Source organism: Emericellopsis cladophorae (genome assembly GCF_022114955.1).
Source record: "Emericellopsis cladophorae strain MUM 19.33 chromosome Unknown NODE_5_length_938552_cov_118_678949, whole genome shotgun sequence".
Classification (NCBI taxonomy): domain Eukaryota; kingdom Fungi; phylum Ascomycota; class Sordariomycetes; order Hypocreales; family Bionectriaceae; genus Emericellopsis; species Emericellopsis cladophorae.
Genome location: NW_026250930.1, coordinates 48,947 through 69,579, shown reverse-complemented (window position 1 = coordinate 69,579; position 20,633 = coordinate 48,947). Strand labels below are relative to the sequence as shown.

Below are 20,633 nucleotides of genomic sequence, written 5' to 3'. Positions count from 1 at the left end.
GTTCGTGACACGAAGTTGCCACATGAAAAGCGAATATGATGTCCATAGGTATCACAGCTGTGTTTAATGCCTACGCAAAACCCGCTACATAATGTCTGGAATAGAAACCAATCTAAGAATTCTGCTCCTCACGGGCGTGAGTCCCATGCTGTTTTGGTCGAGGGCTGCATTCAAAGCTTTGCGCGAGGTATCTGGTTACCCTACGCAGAAAGAAGCCCATGGTCCGCATCTTCAACGACCTCTGGAATTTCCGCTCCGTTGTTCCTCTCACCCCTCCAAGTAGGATGGAACGCACACATGGAGGAGCTCCAGATCCGCCCGTCGGGCATCCGGATGCAAGAAGACTTTGTCACAAAAGAGCATGAGGCTGAGCTCATTCGCATCTTCCGAAACGAGCTGGAATGGCCGGATCGCAGTGGTCGCCTGTCTCTCCACTACGGCTATACCTTCAGCTACAAGTCTTTCGGCATCGATGAGGAAACACCCTACATCCCGTTCCCAGACTGGCTGCAGCCACTGTTACCGACGACAGAGGGAAGACCACCGGATCAGGTATGCCTCCAGCACTACGCCCCGGGAACAGGCATCCCGCCTCACGTGGATACGCACAGCGCTTTCGACCAGCTCTACGCACTGTCGCTCGGCGCTCCGGTCTTCATGCAATTTCGCGAAGGCGCCAAAGGCGACGCGAAGACAGACGTCGACCTCAAGCCCAGGAGCATGATGGAGATGAGAGGCGATGCGCGCCTGCACTGGACGCACGGAATTAAGGCGCGCAAGACAGACACCTTGCCCGATGGCACGGTCCGATGGAGAGAGGATCGCTGGAGTCTCACGTATAGGTGGCTGAAAGAGGGTGCCACGTGCGAATGTGGGAATGTACAGCTGTGCGATACGGCGCAGCGACGCAATGGCGTGGAGACTGTGTATCGGTGGAAGCAATATGAAGCAGAGGAGAAGGTAAAGTCTGAGACATGAAGCAAAATGTCACATTTACTAATGAATCCAGAATTAGCAGCGCTTGCCCTTCTCACCATTATGTGATGGTGTTGAGCCCAGGGGGTGCATCACACGTGAAGGATGCCTATGCCATGCTCTCGACCTGGCCAGCTGTACAGCCAGGGGATAAACAAGCCGATGAAATCTTTCCCGGAATTCTGCCAAGCTCTTTCTCGGATGAGGCCTCGTCATTCTTATCAACGCCAACGCTGTTGGCTCAACTTTTGTGGAATAAAGTGAAGCTTGTGCAGCACGCCATGCGAAGGATCTTTATCAATGGTGAAAGCTTCTCCCTTGGGGCTCTGCCACGTGTCTTCATATGTGCTAGGCTCAATACCACCAAGTACAGCCCACGCAATGGCCGCAGCGCACATGGCATGGAGTAAGTGTACTCGTCCTAGTGTTCACACGTTCCGCAGACGCAACAAACTTCTTCGACGTCGGGAGGCCTGGCAAGATTGGTCAATCACGGTACCTCTGAACCGGGAGACAGAAGAGAATTGACGCTACTAGCGTGAGCATGATCAGCAATTTAGGCTCGAGACCATCGACTGTTGATGCGAAGCGTGCACTAATTAGTATTCTCTACCCAACATTCTCAAGTCATCTGACTATCTCGTCCCCTTTCTTTACGTGTTCACTAGCGCTTTCGAATAAGCCAAGTTTTACCTTATAAAGCGGCTCTTGACCTCTACCAGTATGCAGGCCAGTATTTTCTGCTTTCGAATCAGGCACTGTATGCCAGGCAGCAGACACCACGCACCGCACACCACAGACCACAGACCACAGACCAGCGCATATAGCATACTTTAGATCATGACAAACTCTCCGACGACTTCAATGCTGCCCCCGGCGTATTCCTTTTTGGGGCCCTCCGATGCTAAGGCAAAGGCTATCGAACAGTATTGGGACAGACAACGTCCCCATGATTGGTTCACGGTACGTGGAAAGGACAAACATAAGCCCAATATCTAGTTCGAATTTCTGTCGCTAGAAAAAACCTTTAGACGCCCTCGGTGGCACGCAGCGCTCATTGTATGGGCTGACAATATTCCCAAGCTGATGCGAGAGGGACTACACTGGTCATGTGTCGATATCCATGGTGGTTCGCCTTATGTTCGGTTAAGGACGCCCACACCGTTTCTTGTATTCTCGAGACAATGCTATTATCGTTTCTATTGGATCACACACCCAGAGTGGAAGGCTCAGCTCGCAGTGGGCAGCTGTAGGCGGTCCACCATTGTCAACTTTGATCCAGGTTGTGTCATATAAGCAACTACGAAAAAAGTGGACGCCTGGAACTGGAACCGCGCCAAGGTCTACGAGTATCGAACTGATTCTTGGCTATGTTTTAACGCAGTGTACGTCAAAATGCCCATGGAAGGTTGGTGGCCTTGGCCAAAGACTCCAGGCGCTGAAGCAGTCGCCAAGTACGAGCAGGAGATAGGAGGGGATAGTGGAAGAGATAAGGCGGAGGGAAATGAGCCAGAGGGAGATGACGCGGAAGGAGGCAAGGCAGAGGGAGGAGGGGTAGAGGGAGGTGAGGGAGGAGGAGCAAACCGTTTCGTGGGATAGTTTCAAACCACTGACGATACAGGCAGTTTTGGCATATATTCCAATTTGAAGACGGCCCCAGCTCTGTTGAAAATTCACCCAGGCTTCTTGCACTGATCAGTTCAGACCAGAAGCCATCCAAATGTCTCCATTAAGCAATGCCAGCGTTCCAACTCCATGATTCCAGAAGACTGTTGGATAAACATGATAAGCAATGTGACGGTGCTATGTCCCCGAAAAGGAAAAGTAGATAGTCACTGTTGACAGAATATCCCACCAGGTATTGACTAAGCTCGCCAGGTGTTCCGGGAGTCTTGACTCATGACCTTCGTGGTGGCCACTGTCAGCAGTTGAGGGACCGGAAACGAAAGAAAATGGAGAGAGGAACGAACTAGCAAAAAAGGCCCCCGGGAGTATGCATGCACAACATGAAGCCAACAGGGAAGCACATAAATTATGCAAGCAGCCATACCAGCCGCTGAAGCACCTTCAGTGGTGGCCATTTTCTCGTGGTATGACAGTATCATCCCGAACTCTATGTACATGTAACTGGAAAAATTACTTTGGATTGGTGGGGTGGAGAGGAATGGAGACGAGGATAGGACAGGCTCGGCTGAATATATGTATATGCTCGGCAGTATGTCATCATCAATTGCATTGAAATCTCTATTGAGATGAGGTATACAAGTCCATATTCTCAGGAATTGGTGCTGTGATAGACTGGCGATGAGGCGGAAGAACTTCATCACAAGGCATGGGTGCGTGGCATCCAGGCACCCTACATGAGGGATACATTTTCTAAGACCCGTTTTCTGAGTGACTTCGACCTAGCAGAGACCTATCTATATACGTGCAACAGCTTGAAGTGCAGCTCCATGGTGGATAAAGTTAACACCCGAGAACTTTCGTGGTTGGCAAAGTAAACAAACCGACGAGTCCCTTCAACAGTTCGCCATGTACAAGTTGCTATGCAGTCATTCAAGTCTAAAGTTTTGTTTATAGCCACCCGACTTGGTCAAAATGATAGAGAAATGGACTTAAACAACCAAATGCAAAATATGATGCACGACATGTTGCACGCCTGTGAGCATGTATATAAACACGAGAGATCTGTATTCTTCTCTCCTTCCACTTTCCTCCTCAACAACAGCTCCCCACATCAGGTAACTGTCCAAAGTTGCCATGACCGAGTCGAAACTTGAGCTGTGCCGCGAGATCGTCGGGGTCGTCTCGCCGGCTGTGCAAGGCCTCATGTCGTGTGTGGTGGCGTACTGTGCATAGCGTGGACTTGCTCCACGAGAGGAGGCAGCACGGCCGGTGGGTGGTAGCCGTAGCTGGGTTCTCGCTGCCGCGGAGGCTCCGGTCTCATGGCTAACAGAAAGGTGCCTAACGATCAGCCCCACAGCCACCCCTAAGACGACAGACCATGACAGCGGTTTGGACGAGGAAGGAGCTACGCCAGACAAGGAACATCTAGGGCGTGCGGCGGAGCGCAAGCCCCCCTCAGATGCATTGGCCGCTCCTGAGTTCAAGGTCGTATGGGAGGAGCTGGAGTTCAACGCTCGGTGCCGTTGAGTTCCCCTCCTAAGCCCCTACTACACACAAACCCCCAGGCCAGGCCGTCACTACCTGCGCCCTGTGACTTTTGTTTATTTCCTCGGCCCTCTTTTCTTTTGTCTGTTTGATGGATTGACAGTGTGGCGTTTAGCGGGCCACCGGGAGGGCCATTAGCGATGCCCTCGGACCCTGGGTGACTGGGGCCCCAGCAGACGTGCATGTACCTCAACGTGGTTGCTGGGTCTAGTAGCTTCGGAAGTGAAGACAAAACATGCACAGGCGGAAAGGATTAGATAGTAGACAAAATTAATTGCAACCAATGTGGACCGCATAGACAAAGTCGTGATATGTTTTGCTTCGCTGTGCCATGACTGATTCCTCAACATTATCGTCGGCTGTGGATGTTGTTGAAGTAGAGTCAGCCACACCTGGATGAGCCGCATTTGCCTAGGTCCTGAAGTTTTTGACGGAACTCATGTCAATTCAGAGAGCCTCAAGCGAAGTAGTTCTGTCGTCCCACCGTCCATGCGCTGCGGGGATCTACGTGATGCATGTAGGATGTAGGATGTAGGATCACAGGGCCCGCTTCGGCTTGGGTAACGTTGCTCTGCGTCCAGGGACCCAATACCACGCTGTGAACTGCACATAAAGTCCTTCAAGACAAGCAGCGGCCGCACCTTTGCAGGCACCACCAGAACACTCCCACTTGCGACAGCTGCACCTCGATCATGGCGCGCCAGTTGCTTGGACCTCTCGGCTTTGTCCTTCTCAATGCCTTCGCAACTGGAGAACCTCTAGTTTCCAAACCTGGGGAGAGCGCTAGAATCCCAACTTGGGACATTCAGTCGTCTTCAGACGTCCCTCTAGACCTTGCACAGCTCTCAAAACCGGGGGCAGACACTGCCGCGTGGCACCACATCCCGACTCCGCGATGCACCCTCATGGGCTGTCTCCTCGCAGAAGGTGTCTACTCGGACGAAACCCTCTGGTTCTCTGACAATCTGCGCGACTTTAATTGGGGACAATTCACAGTGCCTTGGATCTATCGTCATGAGTTCTCACTTGAGCCGGGGAAGGGGCATCACTATTTCTTGCAGACGCACGGCATCACTTCTCGAGCCGACATCTACTTGAATGGCGAGCTTGTCGTTGATAAGAAAGATCAGAGCGGCGCATATTCAGGGCAAGAGTACGACGTGACTGGGTGGGTTAGCGAGGAGAATGGCCTACTCATCCAAGCGTATCCCACCAATTACTATACGGATTTGGCCCTCGGTTTCATCGACTGGAACCCCATACCTGTATGTCAACTGATTGCGTGATCCTCTATTTCTTATTTGACTGACTCTGTAGCCGGATAATGGGACCGGCGTGTGGCGAGATGTGTTCGTGAGACAGACTGGACCAGTCGCTCTTGGAACGCTGAGCGCACTGGTGGACATTTCACCAGGAAAGGTGATTCTCCGCACAACCGCCAGAAACTTGGAGACCAGAGAGATCAAGGTTAGAGCAAAGGCTGTTATCAATGAGCCTGATGGTGGGCCCGCAACCACTCTGAACCAGACCATCACCCTGAAACCCGGTCAGTCCAGGGACCTCGAATTTGAGACAGAATTCGACAATCCGAAGCTATGGTGGCCGCAGCAATGGGGCCCCCAGCCGCTGTACAGCGCTCGAGTGTCGGTGTCTTCCAATTGCGAGGTCTCCGATCGCGTGGAGCGCTCCTTTGGACTTCGTACCGTCACTTCGGAGCTCAACGAAAACGGCGATATTATGTTTCGTGTCAATGGCGAGCCTTTCCAAGTCATGGGCAGCGGATATAGCGCGGACATGTTCCTACGATTCGATGCCGGACGGTTCGAGAACATTGCCAAGTACATGTTGGACATGGGCCTGAACACGATTCGTCTTGAAGGCAAAAACGAGCATCCTGAGCTGTATGAGATTACCGACCGACTCGGACTCATGGTTATGGCTGGCTGGGAGTGCTGCAATAAGTGTGAGTGACCAAAACTGAACCAGAACACCCGAGAACTGACAATCGTAGGGGAATCCTGGGAGTACAACCCCGACCTTGCGGTCGACTCACCCGACTACTGGGATGAGCAAGACTACGATGACGCCAATGCAACGATCCGACATGAGACATCGATGATGCAAAATCACCCTAGTATGCTCGTATACCTAGTTGGCAGTGATTATTGGCCAGACGATCGAGCAACGGAAATCTACGTGGAAGGATTACGAGGTGGTGACTGGCAGCTCCCCATTGCTGCAGCTGCGAGCAAAAGAGGGTACCCTGACCTTCTCGGTCCCTCAGGCATGAAGATGAGTGGTCCCTATGACTGGGTGCCGCCCAACTACTGGTACGATGTGACGCCAGTTGAAGATCGCTACGGTGCCGCCTTTGGATTTGGATCCGAGCTGGGTGCTGGTGTAGGCACGCCCGAGATCAGCAGCTTGAAGAAGTTCCTGACTGAGGAAGACATGAAGGATCTCTGGACTAAACCAGATAAAGGGCTGTACCACATGTCGACCAACGTGTCCCAGTTCTATGACCGCAAAATCTACAACGACGGTCTCTACGCGCGCTACGGCAAACCCACGAGCCTGGAAGATTACATCCTCAAGTGCCAGGTGACAGACTACGAAGCGAGCCGGGCTGAGTACGAAGCTTTCGCGGCGCGTTGGGGCGCGGACGATCACCCAGCCACCGGAATGATTTATTGGATGTTGGTCAACGCGTGGCCAAGTCTTCATTGGAATCAGTTTGACTATTATCTGCATCCTGCGGGCACCTACTTTGGCACCAAAACTGGTGCCCGTGTTGAGCATGCTGTTTTTGATTACCAGAGTCGGAGTGTGTGGCTCGTCAACCGATCGCTGGGGAAGAAAGGGAAGAGAAGTGTCGTTGTCGATGTTGTGGATTTGAAGGGCAAGAACATCTCGAGCGAGACTTTTGCCGTCACGACGGATCCGAATACAGGGGCACAGATTGACCAAATACCAGCGCTAGAGGATCGGGATGATGTCGTCTTTGTCAGACTGATGTTGCGGGACGACGATAATGACGGGGCGGTCCTCAGCCGGAATGTATACTGGATCGCGCCCTCGCTCGACGAGCTGGACTGGGCGGAATCGACTTGGTATCACACGCCTGTCACCAAATACGCAGACTACCAGTCTCTCTTTGCAATGGACGAGGTTACTCTGGAAGTCTCAACGGATCAGAAGGATGGAACGTGGAGCGTGACTTTGGAGAATACCTCCGGTGTACCAGCCTTCTTCGTCCGGCTCAATTTGCTGGATGAACAAGGCGAAGACGTGAATCCAGTGTTTTGGTCCGATAACTATGTCACACTATGGCCTCGGGAGTCTATGGTACTCGAGGTCGAGGGTGATGGGGGCAAGCGTGTGAAAGTGGACGGAGGAAATGTGAAGGTGAAGGAGCTGACGCTCTGAGCATGTCCAGTGGCGTTGGGATAGATTCGAGGATGTTTCTATGGCCGGCTAATCCTACCATTGCATCATTCAAGAATCCTAAATAGGTTACTGCTCCGCTTTGAATGTTCATCCTGTATTCTGAGCGTTTACCAATAAGGCGAACGATCTTTTCGAGTTTGAGGTCGAACCCTGGCATTTACCCATCGACCGTGTGGTTCAGTTTCCAACTCTCACTTGGTATCTTGTTTCCAGCTTCTAACCGTAGTTATATACAAATCTCTCTGGAGGGTGATGTACTATTATTGTATGTGAATCTTTCTATTCAGCCGTTACTTCAACCTCCTTTTGCACGTCACGACATTTTGTAGACTTATCAGAACCATCGCCTCGTGAGCTACTCATATCATGCATCATCGTGCCATCTACCATTCTCTCCTCGCTCTCATTCTGTTCTATGTTAGTGATAGGATTCGCCGTGGGAGGGCCACGGCCGCGCCAGCTGGGCCCGCTGCTGCCGCCGCCGCCGAACGTGCGTAATCCAGGGGGCGTCTCGTCCTCGAGCTTCCGAGAATATCGTTGGGTCGAGAACAGAGTGTCGAAGACGGGCGTAAACCACATTTTGATCAGGGGAAAGACCATGGGCATGTTGGTGGCGATGACAGCAATGAAACTCTCTCGAATGGCCCAGGAGCCAGCAAGCTGCGCCCCGTTGATAGGATCCTGCTTCCTTGTTAGAGAAGGGTCCTCGACAGGAACACGGAGGCCGGAGCACTGACGGTGACAATCAATACGCAGCGAAGGATGGCGCAGGCGATGACGGCAATGCCGCCCCCAAAGAGAGCCATCAAGCCGACTTTCTTCCAGAGTTTCAGCGTCGATCCCCAGAGCATAGGTAGCGGTATCGAAAGGAGGTACACGTCGGTGGAAACGTTCATCGACAGATATGTCCAAATAATCGGGTTGGACAAAGCAGGCTGACAGGCGTCTAGACAGAGCACTCGGTTAGTGGAGACTGTGTATATGTAGGGAAACTAAAGGCAACAACTCACTTCCTGGGTTGGGATAGATCTGCCAGAACCTGTGCAAGGGTCGGCAGGAGAGGAACAGATTCAAGAGGACGACGATGCAGGTGCAGCCGATGAAGCCGAAGCCGATGTAGATGCGAATCAAGTAACTGCGGGAAAGGCCGGCCTAGATACTCAATCAGCTTTGATGCCCAATGTTACCTTGACCTATACGCACCGTCAGCCGAAGGTAGAATACCAGCCAGGATGCCTTCAGCGACCACATCAAAGGTGCATAAACCGACCATCCAGCAACCTGGATCTTGGAGCCGAGAACCCTACAAAGTCAATTCCGGGTTTAAGACGACCGCTTCGAAATGCCTCACCTCAGCTGGTACTCGGGTTCATCGGGAGCCAAGGCAAGTCTCTCTTCATCAGTCATTCCATTGTTGGCCAACCCTCTCGCAGCGTTGCCGACCGAGTACGCAAGAGCAGTCTCAGCGACATAGAAAAGCTGGCGTGGCGCATTAGCCGTCTGATCACCCCAAGGTTATGGAGAATACAAGCTGACAATTGCAACCCATACAAGGTAGTCGTCGGCCTTGAATCTCTTGATGCCAACGGCTCTGAATCGCGAATATGTCCTCAGCAGGGTGAAGACGATTGCAACACCGAGCAGAGTCCAGGCTTCGATGGCGAATTGCCTAGCTGCTTCCGCAGCGGCGGCGGCGGCGGCAGCGGCAGCAGCAGCAGCTTCAGCCTCGGAAAGATGTCCTGCAGCCATGTCAACAAACATGAAGGGAATGGTTTGTCGAGTGGTGAGACATCATGTCGAAAGAACAGGTGTCGGGTATTCTTTCAATTCCTCGGTCGGTGCCTACTCTTATCTTTTCTTTGCTTCTTCTTTATGAACTCCCTCAGGACATGAGGTATCCATACTCCGTACAGCGGTTGGGCAAGTGGCCGCCGATTCCCTCCGACCAGGAACATTACATCCATATTTACAGAGTATGACTGCTCATATCTCAGATGCAATGTTGGTTCCATCGAATGCATGAGCCAGGGTTCCCGTCTACGGATGAAGTCTCGTCCAACCATTGCACATTAGCTTTCAGGGGTGCCCTGTTAAGTCGCACGGAATCACACCCGGAATCACACCCGGGTTTCGATCCTGGTCCCCGAGAGGCCAAAAGCCATGGCCAGCAAGAAAAGGAACGGCTATGTCTCTGCCGAAGCTGGCTTTCTCCTGTCTCATCTCTCAAGTTTCTCAACCCCTCGTTGCGCTCAAAAAAGAAACAGAAGTTTCTTCTGCTCTGGCAATCACCCTTTCCTTTGCCGGCGCTTTGTGTCATACATGTATGTATGCATGTGACATTGAGGCAGTCAAGGGTGCATCATGGAAAAGTTCGACTGCGTTGTTGTCGGCGCCGGTGCGTTCTGCTGCGTGGACTCTGGTTTTCACGTTAGATTCTCCCACTCTCATAAGCAATAACTGACCTGAGACATTTTGGACAGGATGGTACGGTCTAGGCGCGGCGAAACAGTATCACTGCATGTTCCCCGACAGCTCGCTTGTGGTCTTTGACGCGGCACCCACGCTCGGTGGCACGTGGGCTGATCACAGGATCTATCCCGGTCTGAAAAGCAACAATCTGCTCGGAACCTTTGAGTTTCCCGACTTTCCCATGGATACGGCTACGTTTGGTGTCGCCCCTCGAGAACACATCCCCGGAGGTGTCCTCAACGCGTACCTAAAGGCCTACGCAGCAAGATTTGGCATAGATACCCTCATCCGCGCCAACTCCAAGGTCACAGCCGCTGAACACCAGGAAACCGCTGAGGGTGGTTGGGTGCTGACTGTGTCCAATGACCAGCAGGAGACCACAGTCTTTGCTCGCCGGTTGATTGTCGCCTCTGGTCTGACCTCGGAGGCCTTTTTGCCTCACTTTGATGGCCAGGAAACCTTTGGTGGTCGGATATTCCACGGCCGAGACTTTTTGCAGAACAAGGATACTATTCAGGAGGGCAAGTCGGTGACGGTGTATGGCGGCTCCAAGTTTGCCTGGGATGCGGTATACGCATACGCGTCGGCGGGAACCAAGGTGAATTGGGTCATCAGGTGTAAGTTGCCTACCTCCTTATTCATGAAGGTCTTGGATCTCACTGCAATGCAAAGCATCTGGTCATGGTCCCTGTTGGATGTCGCCTCCATTCGTTACGCCATTCAAAAAATGGATTGAGGCTCTCGCGAGTATGTGCCCTTCACGATGACGCCCAGCTGCCGCTGATTGAATAGATGTTCGCTTCCTCTCGTGGTTCAGCCCCTGCATCTGGGGCGATGTCGATGGGTTCGGCCACATCCGCAGATTCTTACACGGCACTGCCTTTGGGAGGGCGTTGGTCGATGGCTTCTGGCGCGTTCTCGGTGGGGATGTCCTGGCACTCAACAAGTACGACGCGCATCCCAAGACGGCAAAGCTGAAGCCTTGGACGGAGGCCATGTTCACGGCAACCAGCTTCAGTATCGTCAACTGGGAAACGGACATCTGGGAGCTTATCAAGAGTGACTTGGTCGATGTTCACATTGGCGAGATCGACCACCTCAGTCCTGGGAAAGTCCACTTGGCTGACGGTACGGAATTTGAGTCCGATGCGTTCTTGGCGCACACGGGGTGGAAGCATGTCCCGCCCATGAAGTTCCTCCCGGAGGGTATCGAGAGGGAACTTGGCCTCCCTCACGCACCAGTGCAGGATGCTCCGGGGGAAGACCTCGCCAACCAGACAGCCTTGATGGAACGAGCCGACAAGGAAATCCTCGCCCGCTTCCCGCGCCTGAAGAATCAGCCAGTGTGGAATAAGCACTACATCCCGATGACGGAACAAAAGGGTATTCGCAGCAGCGACAAGGTCACGCCGTACACTCCCCTCACTCCGTTCATGCTGTATCATTTCATCGTGCCTCCCGCTGAGCGGTTCTTGCGAACTCGCGATGTCGCCTTCGCGGGCATGGTCAGCAACTTCAGTAACGTGATCACGTCTCACCTCCAAGGTCTGTGGATCAGTGCCTACTTCTCTGGGCGCCTCGCAAACGATCCAGCTGCCGCCGTCGGGGACCAGGATGCCCTGGCAGCTTTACGATATGAGACGGTGCTGCATAACAGGTTTGGGAATTGGCGATACCCCACTGAGTGGCACAAAAGCCCTTGCTTCATTTTTGACGCGGTGCCGTACCTTGATCTACTGCTGCGTGACATTGGCCTGGATCCTCCCCGCAGAGGTAGCTTATGGAGAGATATTTGGCATCCGTATATATCCAGGGACTACAGGGCCATCAACGAAAATTGGAAGCGCAAATATGGCAGTGACAAGTCTGTCGCCATTTAGTCGCGCCCCATGTCACAGTGTTGTTCGCATATATAGCAGCGTGTGGATTACTTCATGAAACTTACTGCTTCGTCGTCGTGCTCCCCCCGTCCCGGTCGTTGGCGTTGGCGTTGGCGTTGGCGAGCTGGATGGTGGAAGGTGTCGATGACGTTGAGGGACTAGTCTGGTACTATGCCCCAGACTTTTTTGTTCGCTCCGATGGCAAATCGATGGATAATGCAATCTTGTACTTTTTCCAATGCAACACGTCCCCGAGGGCAAGTGGAGGGCGCGGCCGCCTCGCTCTCCAACAGCCGCGCAACGTTGGATCGCGATCTAACCTGAAACGTGCATGTATCCGAGGGTCTCGGACGCATAGAGAATCCGAGTGCTCGTACGGATACACGTACGTACTCGGACCACGCCACAGAGACAGAACTTGGAAACGTTTGACGGATGTCCTGGTGACACGAACATGAACACGGCACGACGGAAGTACAGAGACAAACATGAACCCTTCATCACCGTTTCCATTCGGCGTGGATCAAGGCGAACCACATGTATACCAAGCAGCATCTGCGCGACCTCATCGAGTCGGTCGACTCTTATATCAACCATGGCGGCGAGCAGCAAAGCCTACATCAAATGCGCAAGGGTGACCCAGAAAACGGTATGAATGCAGAGGACTCGTCCCGGTCCTTCTACTCGTTCGTCCCCACAGAGCATCAACCCATCGACAACCGCCAGCGACACAGTCGTCCTGGTGCGCCTGCCGCGCACTATTGGGCGTACCTTTTTTCAGTCATCAAGATGCGTTTCGCCGCCCCTCTCGCAGCCGTCATATCTATTCTCGGCGCCACACGAGGCATCGCCGACTTGCCACCGCCCCCAGCACCCGAGTCGTTCAATGTCGTCGAGCTGCCTCTCCCCCCTGTGGCGCCCACCTCTGGAGAGGGCGCCTGTACCCCAGACATCAACCCTCACGGCACCGGATGCATTCAAGTAGCTCTGGACGGGTTCCAGGCCGGTGGCTTCACCCCGGATGGCCACCACGTTGTCGTCAGCGTCGTCATGGTCGGCGCCCCGGCTGCCCCTGATCCGGCGAGCATCTACACAGGCAAGCAGCTCATCCTCGTCAAGGCAGACGGCACTACCTTTCCCAACGGAGACCCATGGAAGTGCCTGAGCTGCGCTGTGGCCCCCGAAAACGCTGTATCTCTGGACCCCCTGCGCAACTATCCCCAGGCATTCCGGAGCGGCGACAAGGTCCTGTGGGGCCGGAACATTGTCGACTGTGACGGTGAGCCTCTGCAAAGCGAGGCCTGCGCAGCAGAGAAGACGCACATCTACCCCATCCACTGGAACAGCAAGCCTGACGGGACCGGGTCGGGGCCCCGGGAGCTCCGAATCCATCCCGACAACGAGCATCTCGCGTGGAGCTCTTTCACCGAAAGGGGCGGTCAGTTCTGCTACCTTGGACAGCTGGCACTGAACCCAGATCCCGAGGATGGCGTCCCCAGGTATGACCTAGCCAACGTGCAGTTGCTCGTGGACCCGAATACAAACCCCCCGATCGAGGCGGTCGGCTCTGAGCTGCGTCTGCACGACGATGCCATCATGTTGGGTGAGCTTCGTGGCTTCAGCGGCACGGGTGATGAGATCACCTACGTTGGGCCCCCAGTCGAGTCCAACAACATTGACCTGTTTGCCATCCATCTCATCACAGGCAAGGTTCGCCGTCTCACGGCCCACCCAGACTACGCAGACCCCATTGCCTTCTCGTGGGATGATGAGTGGTTTGTGGCCATGGACACCAGGGTCTCCGAGCGTCAAATGTTCATGTCGGGCATGCGACACGTGCCGCCCCTGATCGATCTAGTCACCGTGACTGTGGCTTCCTCCACCCGCAACAATGGGCGACGCCGATTCTTCCAGCCCGTCCTTGTAGACCGGCATGGCGATCGGGGCGACTACTATGGCCAGCAGGTCAACGCTGAGGGCGATGACACGGACGGCGCCGTCAACGACCCCAACTGGAACGGCAGGGCAGACCCAGGCTTCTCCCCCGACGGTACCAAGATCGTGTTCTGGCAGGGTCTTGTGGTCTCCCCCTCTTGCGGTGGCGTGAACCCCCTGCCCTGCCCTGAGTCTACTGCCGACGGTGGCCGCGAGTACCGTCTCATGCTCGCCACGCGCCTGGATCACGAGCCAAAGGCTGTCCCTCCCGTGTTTGAGGTGCCCGAGTCTATCCCCTGGGCCACTCCGTACTGCCCAGACGACTTCGAGGCGCCACCTCTCTACACGGTGGAGCCGGGGAGCTACACTCTCCACGGTCAGGCATTCGGTGTGGCACACGTGCGCATCATTGCCGGCAACCAGACCGTCAACGGCCTACAGAGGGTGGTAGTCCACTATGACGGTTACTCGGACGACGGCGAGCACGTTCTGGATGGCACGGAGGATGTGACAGTCACTGTTACGCCGCCCAACTTCTGGAACAACCGGGTCGAGTGGTATTCTGATCTGAGCCAGACAGGCGCTGTCAACGCCACGAAAAAGACGAGTCCAGGCGGGTTCTTCCTGGAGTTGGATGCCATGGTTAACATCTTCAACGCCACAGGGAACCTGACGACCACGATTGATGGGGTCGTGTATCAGCGGCCCCTGAATGGTGCTTAGTCTCCAGTCTGTGGGAGGATAGCAGGTAGCGGATTTGGTGAGGCGACACGGAAGGGCTGGCACTAGGTATGCGAAAGACATTCGCTCGAGTGAGATGACACGCGCGACGTGTTCTCTCGTTGGGGGCCAGGAGACGCTCCGAGGACGTTGGGAGAGGGCGCGTTCCTTTAGCCGAGGGAGGTTCCGACCCGCGATCATTTGTGTGTCCATCTCCATGTCCCTGTCGCGTGGATGCCAGTGGCAAAATCTCGAGATGGTCAAGTCAAGGCTTGCGGATTGGCACAGCCTGAAATAAGTACGTAGGAGAAGAGATCATGCTGCTCCTTCAATCTTCAACACAGACGGCAACAAGAGTCACAGGACGTCTCCAATCCCCACATGTGCACATTTCCAGTCCCCCAATCGGACAAGCAGTCTGGACTCTGGAGCAATGCTACGCTGATCATTCTGGGGAGCCAGTTGCAGTACACCCTACTACTTATTACCGAGCGATCCACCAGGAAGCACCACTGCCTCCGGGGCCGGGGCGACGGCTCACGGCGTCGCGCGTCTCCTGTCCACACACATACATGTATGTGCTCAACAGTCTCACCTCGTCCCTATGGAACAGCGACGCGGCCAAATTCCAGTGCGGCAGCATACTTCTACAGACTCCGCGGAGCGTCGGAAACGCACGAGAAAACCCCGCGGTCGGGGTCTCCGCACAAAAACTGGATGGTAATTGACGCTTTCCTGTTCCCTCGCATCCCTCAAGCGTGGCCCGCGCCTCGTGGACGTTCCCCAGACCATGTGCTTGGGCGGCCTTTGGAAAGATTGCTGATGATGCCCATGCAGCCTGACGTGTAGAAAGCGACACAAGAAATGCGATGAGACTCTGCCTACCTGCGGCCCTTGCAGCGTCTCGTCGCGGCAGTGCGTCTTCCCAACCACACCAAGCGACCATACGGATGGTGGTGCGCGTCAAGGACGACTCGCTGCCACGACGTCCAAGTCTCCCGCGACAGACGATGAGATTCACGAAGAAGGAAATAGAACGCCAACATCCAGAGCGAATGAAGATCATGAGGCATCGCAGTCTTTTCCGCCTTCAATACCGCCCCCAGCCAACCCGCCGCCACGTTCCGAGGTCCCTGGATCTCTCCCACCAGTTCCCTCCGTCCTCTCGCCTCAAAACACTTTCTCTAGGATAGGTTTACCCCTCGGAGAGGAGGCACCGCAATTCTCCTGCTCACCAGCAGACACCATCACCTCGGAACCCTGGACAACTGACCTCGCATCGACACGGTGGCTGGGTCTCCTGGCCACAGACGCGGCCCAGGCTGACAGCGGCTTCTCCCTCGCCCCCAGCCCGGAGCGCGACGATCCCTCAGTGCAGCACAAGCCCAGCTTCGACGCACAGGCGCTGGCCAACGGCATCAGCGCAGCCCCCCAGTTCGAGAGGGCAGCGTGGCAGAGCGACGTAGACGCCACGCTGACAGGCCACGAAGCCGTCCTCCTTCGCCATTTTGCAGAGCGCTCGTCGCTCTGGTTGGATCTCTTTGACCCGCAAAGGCTCTTCTCTACCTACGCCATACGTCTGGCGCTGCGGAACACGGGTCTCATGAAGGCCATGTTAGCTCTGTCGGCCAAGCATCGCGCCCGCTCGCGGGACGTCTGCCCTGGCTTCGATGCGCATGAGAGCGCCACAGAGGCGGCGAGCGCGGGCGGCGAGAATGAGTGGATAGGCTACTACTACGAGACGCTACACTACCTGTCCGAGGCCCTCGCCTACAAGTCATACACCAACTCGGAGGAGCTGCTCGCCACGGCCATCACCATATCCGCGTACGAGATGCTGGATGAGTCCGACGGGCAGGGAATCTGGCAGCGCCATCTCAAGGGCGTCTTCTGGATCCAGCGCTCGCAGGACGTCCACGGGGCCTCGGGGGGTCTGCGCCAGTCCGTCTGGTGGGCGTGGCTGCGGCAGGATCTCTGGGCCGCCTTTCGCGAGAGGCGGCATTGCCTCAGCTTCTGGGTGCCGGTGCAGGACTACGCAGAGCTGGACCAACATGCCATGGCCAACCGTGCGATATACTTGCTCTCGCAGGCGGTGAACTACTGCGCCGACGCGAGGGGCGTCGACGGGTCGGCCTCGACCAATGACCTCTCCGCGGCCATGAAGAGACGACCGACCAAGGAAGGGCTGTTGGCCGACATGGCGCGCTGGAAGACCTTTCTGGGGGCCGGCTACAAGCCGCTGCCCTCCCAAGCAGTGTCGGACGACGTTTTCACGCCCATGTGGGTGCATCCGCCTCAGTTTGGCGTGGCTCTGCAAGCGTACAGCTTCGCGCTGATCCTCGTGACGCTGCACAGTCCCCATCCCGCTGGCTTTGACGGCTATCTCAAGATGCAGAGGACGCTCTCTGGCTGCGTGGACACCATCTGCGGGATCGCCATGGAGCTGGGGGACGAGGGCTGCCAGATCTTCTCTGCGCAGTGCCTGTATGGTGCCGGGCTGTGCGTGCAGGATAGTCGCAAGCGAGACAAGATTCTGGGTCTCATGGAGGCGGCCGAGCAGAAAGTAGGCTGGACGCCCATGGCGACGTGGCGGGATGATCTGCGCCGCGAATGGGCCCGTGTGGACAAGGAGCACGAGCACGAGCACGAGTAGTTCGTTCGACTGTTGGTCTACTGCTGTCGAGATTTCTTCATCTCCCCCTGCCAGCTGATGCTGATCAATCTACATGTCATCACTACGCCCTCCCTGTCGACCCACACACGTCCATCTGCCACTCTGTCAGCCGCCGTCCCTCTGTCACCCCTCCCTCCATGAATTGTGTCAAGCTCAACTTGGCCGCCTTCTCCTTGACATGCACCAGATAGTCATCCAGCACCAACTTGTTGACGTTGACCTTGGCGACACCAGACGCGATGCAGCGCTTCATGACGTCCTCGGGAAAGTCATTGGTGCCGTGCAGAGCGATGCGCACGCGCCCATTGGCCGCCCTCCTGATCATGTCGATGCGGTCCCAGTCCAGCACGGGGCCCCTTTTGCCATACTCGCCATGCACGTTTCCAAACGCCGGCGCCAAAAAGTCGATGCCCGTCGCGATAAAATCTTCCACCTGCTCGGCCGTCGTCAACGCGCCCTCGAGGTCGGCCGTATCGGCGATGCCATCCTCCCCACCCTCGATGCGCCCTGGCTCTGCCTCTGTCGCGATGCCCCGATCGTGGCAGTACTGGACCAGCACTCTCGTCCTGGCCAGGTTCTCGTCCATCTCGTAGTGGCTCATGTCGACCATGATCGAGTCAAGGGGCAGGTGGTCTGCAGCGTGGCGGATCATCGCCTCGTCCTGTGCATGGTCCAGGTGCACGGAGACGGGCACGTTGGCGTGCCTAGCAGCGTGGGCGGCGGCGTGGACCAGCAGGCCGTTGGAGAAGGTGATGGCCCAGGGGAAGAGCTGGATGATGAGGGGCGAACGCTTGGCCTCGGCGGCCTGGATGAAGGAGAGGATGTTTTCAATGTTGTATGCAATGGGCGCGACGACGCCATAGCCGCCTTCTTCGGCAGCCTTGAGGATCTGACAGGTCTTGTTGCTACTGGGGTCCCAAGTCATGATGGCGGTTTGGATACGGAGTTGAGAGCAGAGGACTGGATTTGGCAGCCACCGATCTGGTCAATGGGTTGTCGGAGAGGTCCTACGAGATGCGATATGAGTCTTTTTTCACCATCCAAGATCTGGTATTGACATGACAGTCGATTGACTCTTGAGTGACACTTCACCAACATGGCAGTGTGCCTCGTCTCGAGGGCAGGTTCCCGCCTGCCGGTGGTTGGAGCTTGAGCCCCCCTCCCCGGATCTTCTCCACATGGGGGAAATGCATGAAGTCTTGCCAATTGCCGCGTCGTCAACTTGGACCGAGTCAGTGGGTGGTATCTTGACTTTCTGATTTGTGCTCAGTACGGAGTAGCTAGGGTTGAACAACGACGAGGGCTGACCACGTGGTGTCTGACTCCCGTCGAGTTTCCCACAATTTGGCAGCCTCAATCTTTCAGCTCGAGAGAAACGCGATCAAGACGGATGCCGTCGCTTGCGCATGCAAGCAACATGAACCCTCACCAGCATCACATGACTCGCCAATTTCATGTTGGTTCCTCCGCGGCAGCGGTCAGGATAGAGGCCAGACTCCAGAGTCCAGTCTCACCCATCAGCCAGTAGTAATATCAAACAGGCCAAAAGGGAATTCCATATATGCCCTGAATGTGGCTAACTGGCGTACATACGCAACAAGTAATTTCGCCTACCCCAAGCACATATTGCTTCTCGTCGAGATCGAGTTTATATTCTCTCAAATTCTTAAATTGACCATGTCACCAGAAACGCCGTTCTATGCCCTCTCTTCCTAGTCTACCACGCACCGACAATACCAGCAATGGGAATGTCAATACCTGTCGTATAAGTCGCCGTCTCACTCAAAAGGTAAACATATGCGCCGCCCAACTCCTGCGGCAACGCGAGGCGAGGCATGCCGCCGTAGTACTTCATCTTGGTGTCCCAGTCCGGCGACCGCTCGACATAGTATGTCAGCGCCGTCTTGACGAAGCCGGGCGAGATGGAGTTGACACGGATGCCGTACTGCGCCCACTCCATGGCCAGCGTGTGCGTCATGTTGCGCACAGCGCCCTTTGTGGCGCCATAGGGCGCGGAAGGAGCGGCCTGTTGCCTCCTTGTCAGCGCTGTAGAGAGAGGAAAGACGACAGACATACCCTGTTCGGTCTGTAGGAGGTCATGGAGGCCGTGAAGACGATGCTCCCCTTGCACCCGAGCTTGATGAACGTCCTGGCCGCGGCCGTTGCGCAGTTCCATGCGCCAAAGACGTTCAGCTTGAACAGCCTCTCCACCTGCTCCATGGAGAACTCGAGCGCAGGCTGGTGCTTGGTGGCGCCGGCATTGGCGACCATGCCATCGAAGCGACCCTTGGCCTCGACAATGGCGTCGAGCGCCGCCGCGACGCTGTTCTCGTCGGTCACGTCGCAGTGCTGGAAGTCAAGCTTGCCAGGGTGCTGCTTCAGTAGACCCTGGAATGGCTCCCCGGGCTCGGAGACGTCGAGCGAGTAGATGCAGGCGGCGCCGTTGGCCAGGCAGACCTCGGCGATGCCCAGCCCGATGCCCTGGTTAGCGCCGGTGATGGCGATGACCTTGTCCTTGAGACTGATGGACCAGTCGTGGCCGGGCTGTGGGAGAGTGCTGAGAGGCAGCGAGGCGGTTTCATCTGCGGCGGGACTCATGTTGGAACTGGGAAGAAGAGGATGTGGGTTTAAGGTGTGAGGCAGAGAGCACGGAGGATGGTGGTTGTTGAGAGGACACCTGCGACACTGGAGGCGCATCATTTAAGTAAGATGGCCATTTCAACACTGAAATGCAAGTCCCACCAATCTCACGTTCAGGTGTATCTAGGCTATTGAACTTTGCCGACACGATCCAGGCAGCGTGGTGGTCCTGAAGCCGCGAGACGCAAGGATGTATGTGCATGCGAGGCGCGGCAAATTGTCATGGGCCTCGACTCGCGGCACCTCGAGATGTCGGCAATCTTCCGCAACGTGGAGAAGCCCAGCAGATGCACCAGTGTCGGGACTCGGACAGGGATATCGCGCTTCGAGGCCACAACGCGTTTCCTCACTAACATGAATGTGGTCTAGTCCTGACGCCCACGCCCTGCACTCGTGCCTCCCGAGTCCTAGTCCCGAGACCCTCGACGCTAGGACATTGATGAACTTGACTCATGCTTGGATCACCGTACCCCGCGGGGATTGTTCCCCGTAGAGAGGGCATAGTGCGGGTGAGAAAGCTGCCAAAAGCACCCTCGCGGCTGGAGGGAAGCAGGGACGAATTGCCGACCTCACTTTCATCACCTCCCTCCAGCTTCGCCATATGGCTGTCACGGCGCCCAGGTTCTCCAATTGTGCTAGACACATGCTGGGCAGGCTCTCGTTTCGGGGGCGGACACAAACAACACCCCAATCTTTGACGAGCACACTTAGTTGGGCCTTGA

The 20,633-nt window shown here is 55.6% G+C and overlaps 8 protein-coding genes across 8 annotated transcripts; 5 read left to right on the top strand and 3 right to left on the bottom strand.

Annotated features, from left to right (window-relative positions):
• Positions 1–297: 297 nt before the first annotated feature.
• J7T54_004553 (uncharacterized protein) lies at positions 298–978 on the top strand (the record flags this gene model as incomplete). Its single annotated transcript, XM_051503218.1, has 1 exon — positions 298–978. One exon carries the CDS (start codon positions 298–300, stop codon positions 976–978), a length of 681 nt encoding a protein of 226 aa, XP_051364863.1.
• A 3,860-nt stretch (positions 979–4,838) lies between these two features.
• On the top strand, positions 4,839–7,572 carry J7T54_004552 (Exo-beta-D-glucosaminidase-like protein; the record flags this gene model as incomplete). The annotated part of the gene is made up of 5 exons (XM_051503217.1): positions 4,839–5,141; positions 5,208–5,411; positions 5,464–6,109; positions 6,158–6,280; positions 6,431–7,572. The coding sequence occupies 5 exons, from the start codon at positions 4,839–4,841 to the stop codon at positions 7,570–7,572; spliced, it is 2,418 nt and encodes an 805-aa protein (XP_051364862.1).
• Positions 7,573–7,872: 300 nt separating this feature from the next.
• J7T54_004551 (uncharacterized protein) lies at positions 7,873–9,354 on the bottom strand (the record flags this gene model as incomplete). Its single annotated transcript, XM_051503216.1, has 6 exons — positions 7,873–8,274; positions 8,331–8,539; positions 8,604–8,745; positions 8,797–8,896; positions 8,945–9,072; positions 9,145–9,354. The coding sequence occupies 6 exons, from the start codon at positions 9,352–9,354 to the stop codon at positions 7,873–7,875; spliced, it is 1,191 nt and encodes a 396-aa protein (XP_051364861.1).
• A 600-nt stretch (positions 9,355–9,954) lies between these two features.
• Positions 9,955–11,942, top strand: J7T54_004550 (uncharacterized protein; the record flags this gene model as incomplete). The annotated part of the gene is made up of 4 exons (XM_051503215.1): positions 9,955–9,988; positions 10,074–10,679; positions 10,855–11,719; positions 11,876–11,942. 4 exons carry the CDS (start codon positions 9,955–9,957, stop codon positions 11,940–11,942), a joined length of 1,572 nt encoding a protein of 523 aa, XP_051364860.1.
• Positions 11,943–12,479: 537 nt separating this feature from the next.
• J7T54_004549 (saponin hydrolase precursor) lies at positions 12,480–14,600 on the top strand (the record flags this gene model as incomplete). Its single annotated transcript, XM_051503214.1, has 1 exon — positions 12,480–14,600. The coding sequence occupies one exon, from the start codon at positions 12,480–12,482 to the stop codon at positions 14,598–14,600; it is 2,121 nt and encodes a 706-aa protein (XP_051364859.1).
• A 569-nt stretch (positions 14,601–15,169) lies between these two features.
• On the top strand, positions 15,170–17,250 carry J7T54_004548 (uncharacterized protein; the record flags this gene model as incomplete). The annotated part of the gene is made up of 2 exons (XM_051503213.1): positions 15,170–15,317; positions 15,791–17,250. The coding sequence occupies 2 exons, from the start codon at positions 15,170–15,172 to the stop codon at positions 17,248–17,250; spliced, it is 1,608 nt and encodes a 535-aa protein (XP_051364858.1).
• An 82-nt stretch (positions 17,251–17,332) lies between these two features.
• Positions 17,333–18,196, bottom strand: J7T54_004547 (tagatose 1; the record flags this gene model as incomplete). The annotated part of the gene is made up of 1 exon (XM_051503212.1): positions 17,333–18,196. One exon carries the CDS (start codon positions 18,194–18,196, stop codon positions 17,333–17,335), a length of 864 nt encoding a protein of 287 aa, XP_051364857.1.
• A 792-nt stretch (positions 18,197–18,988) lies between these two features.
• Positions 18,989–19,869, bottom strand: J7T54_004546 (short-chain dehydrogenase; the record flags this gene model as incomplete). The annotated part of the gene is made up of 2 exons (XM_051503211.1): positions 18,989–19,297; positions 19,348–19,869. The coding sequence occupies 2 exons, from the start codon at positions 19,867–19,869 to the stop codon at positions 18,989–18,991; spliced, it is 831 nt and encodes a 276-aa protein (XP_051364856.1).
• Between the last annotated feature and the right edge of the window lie 764 nt (positions 19,870–20,633).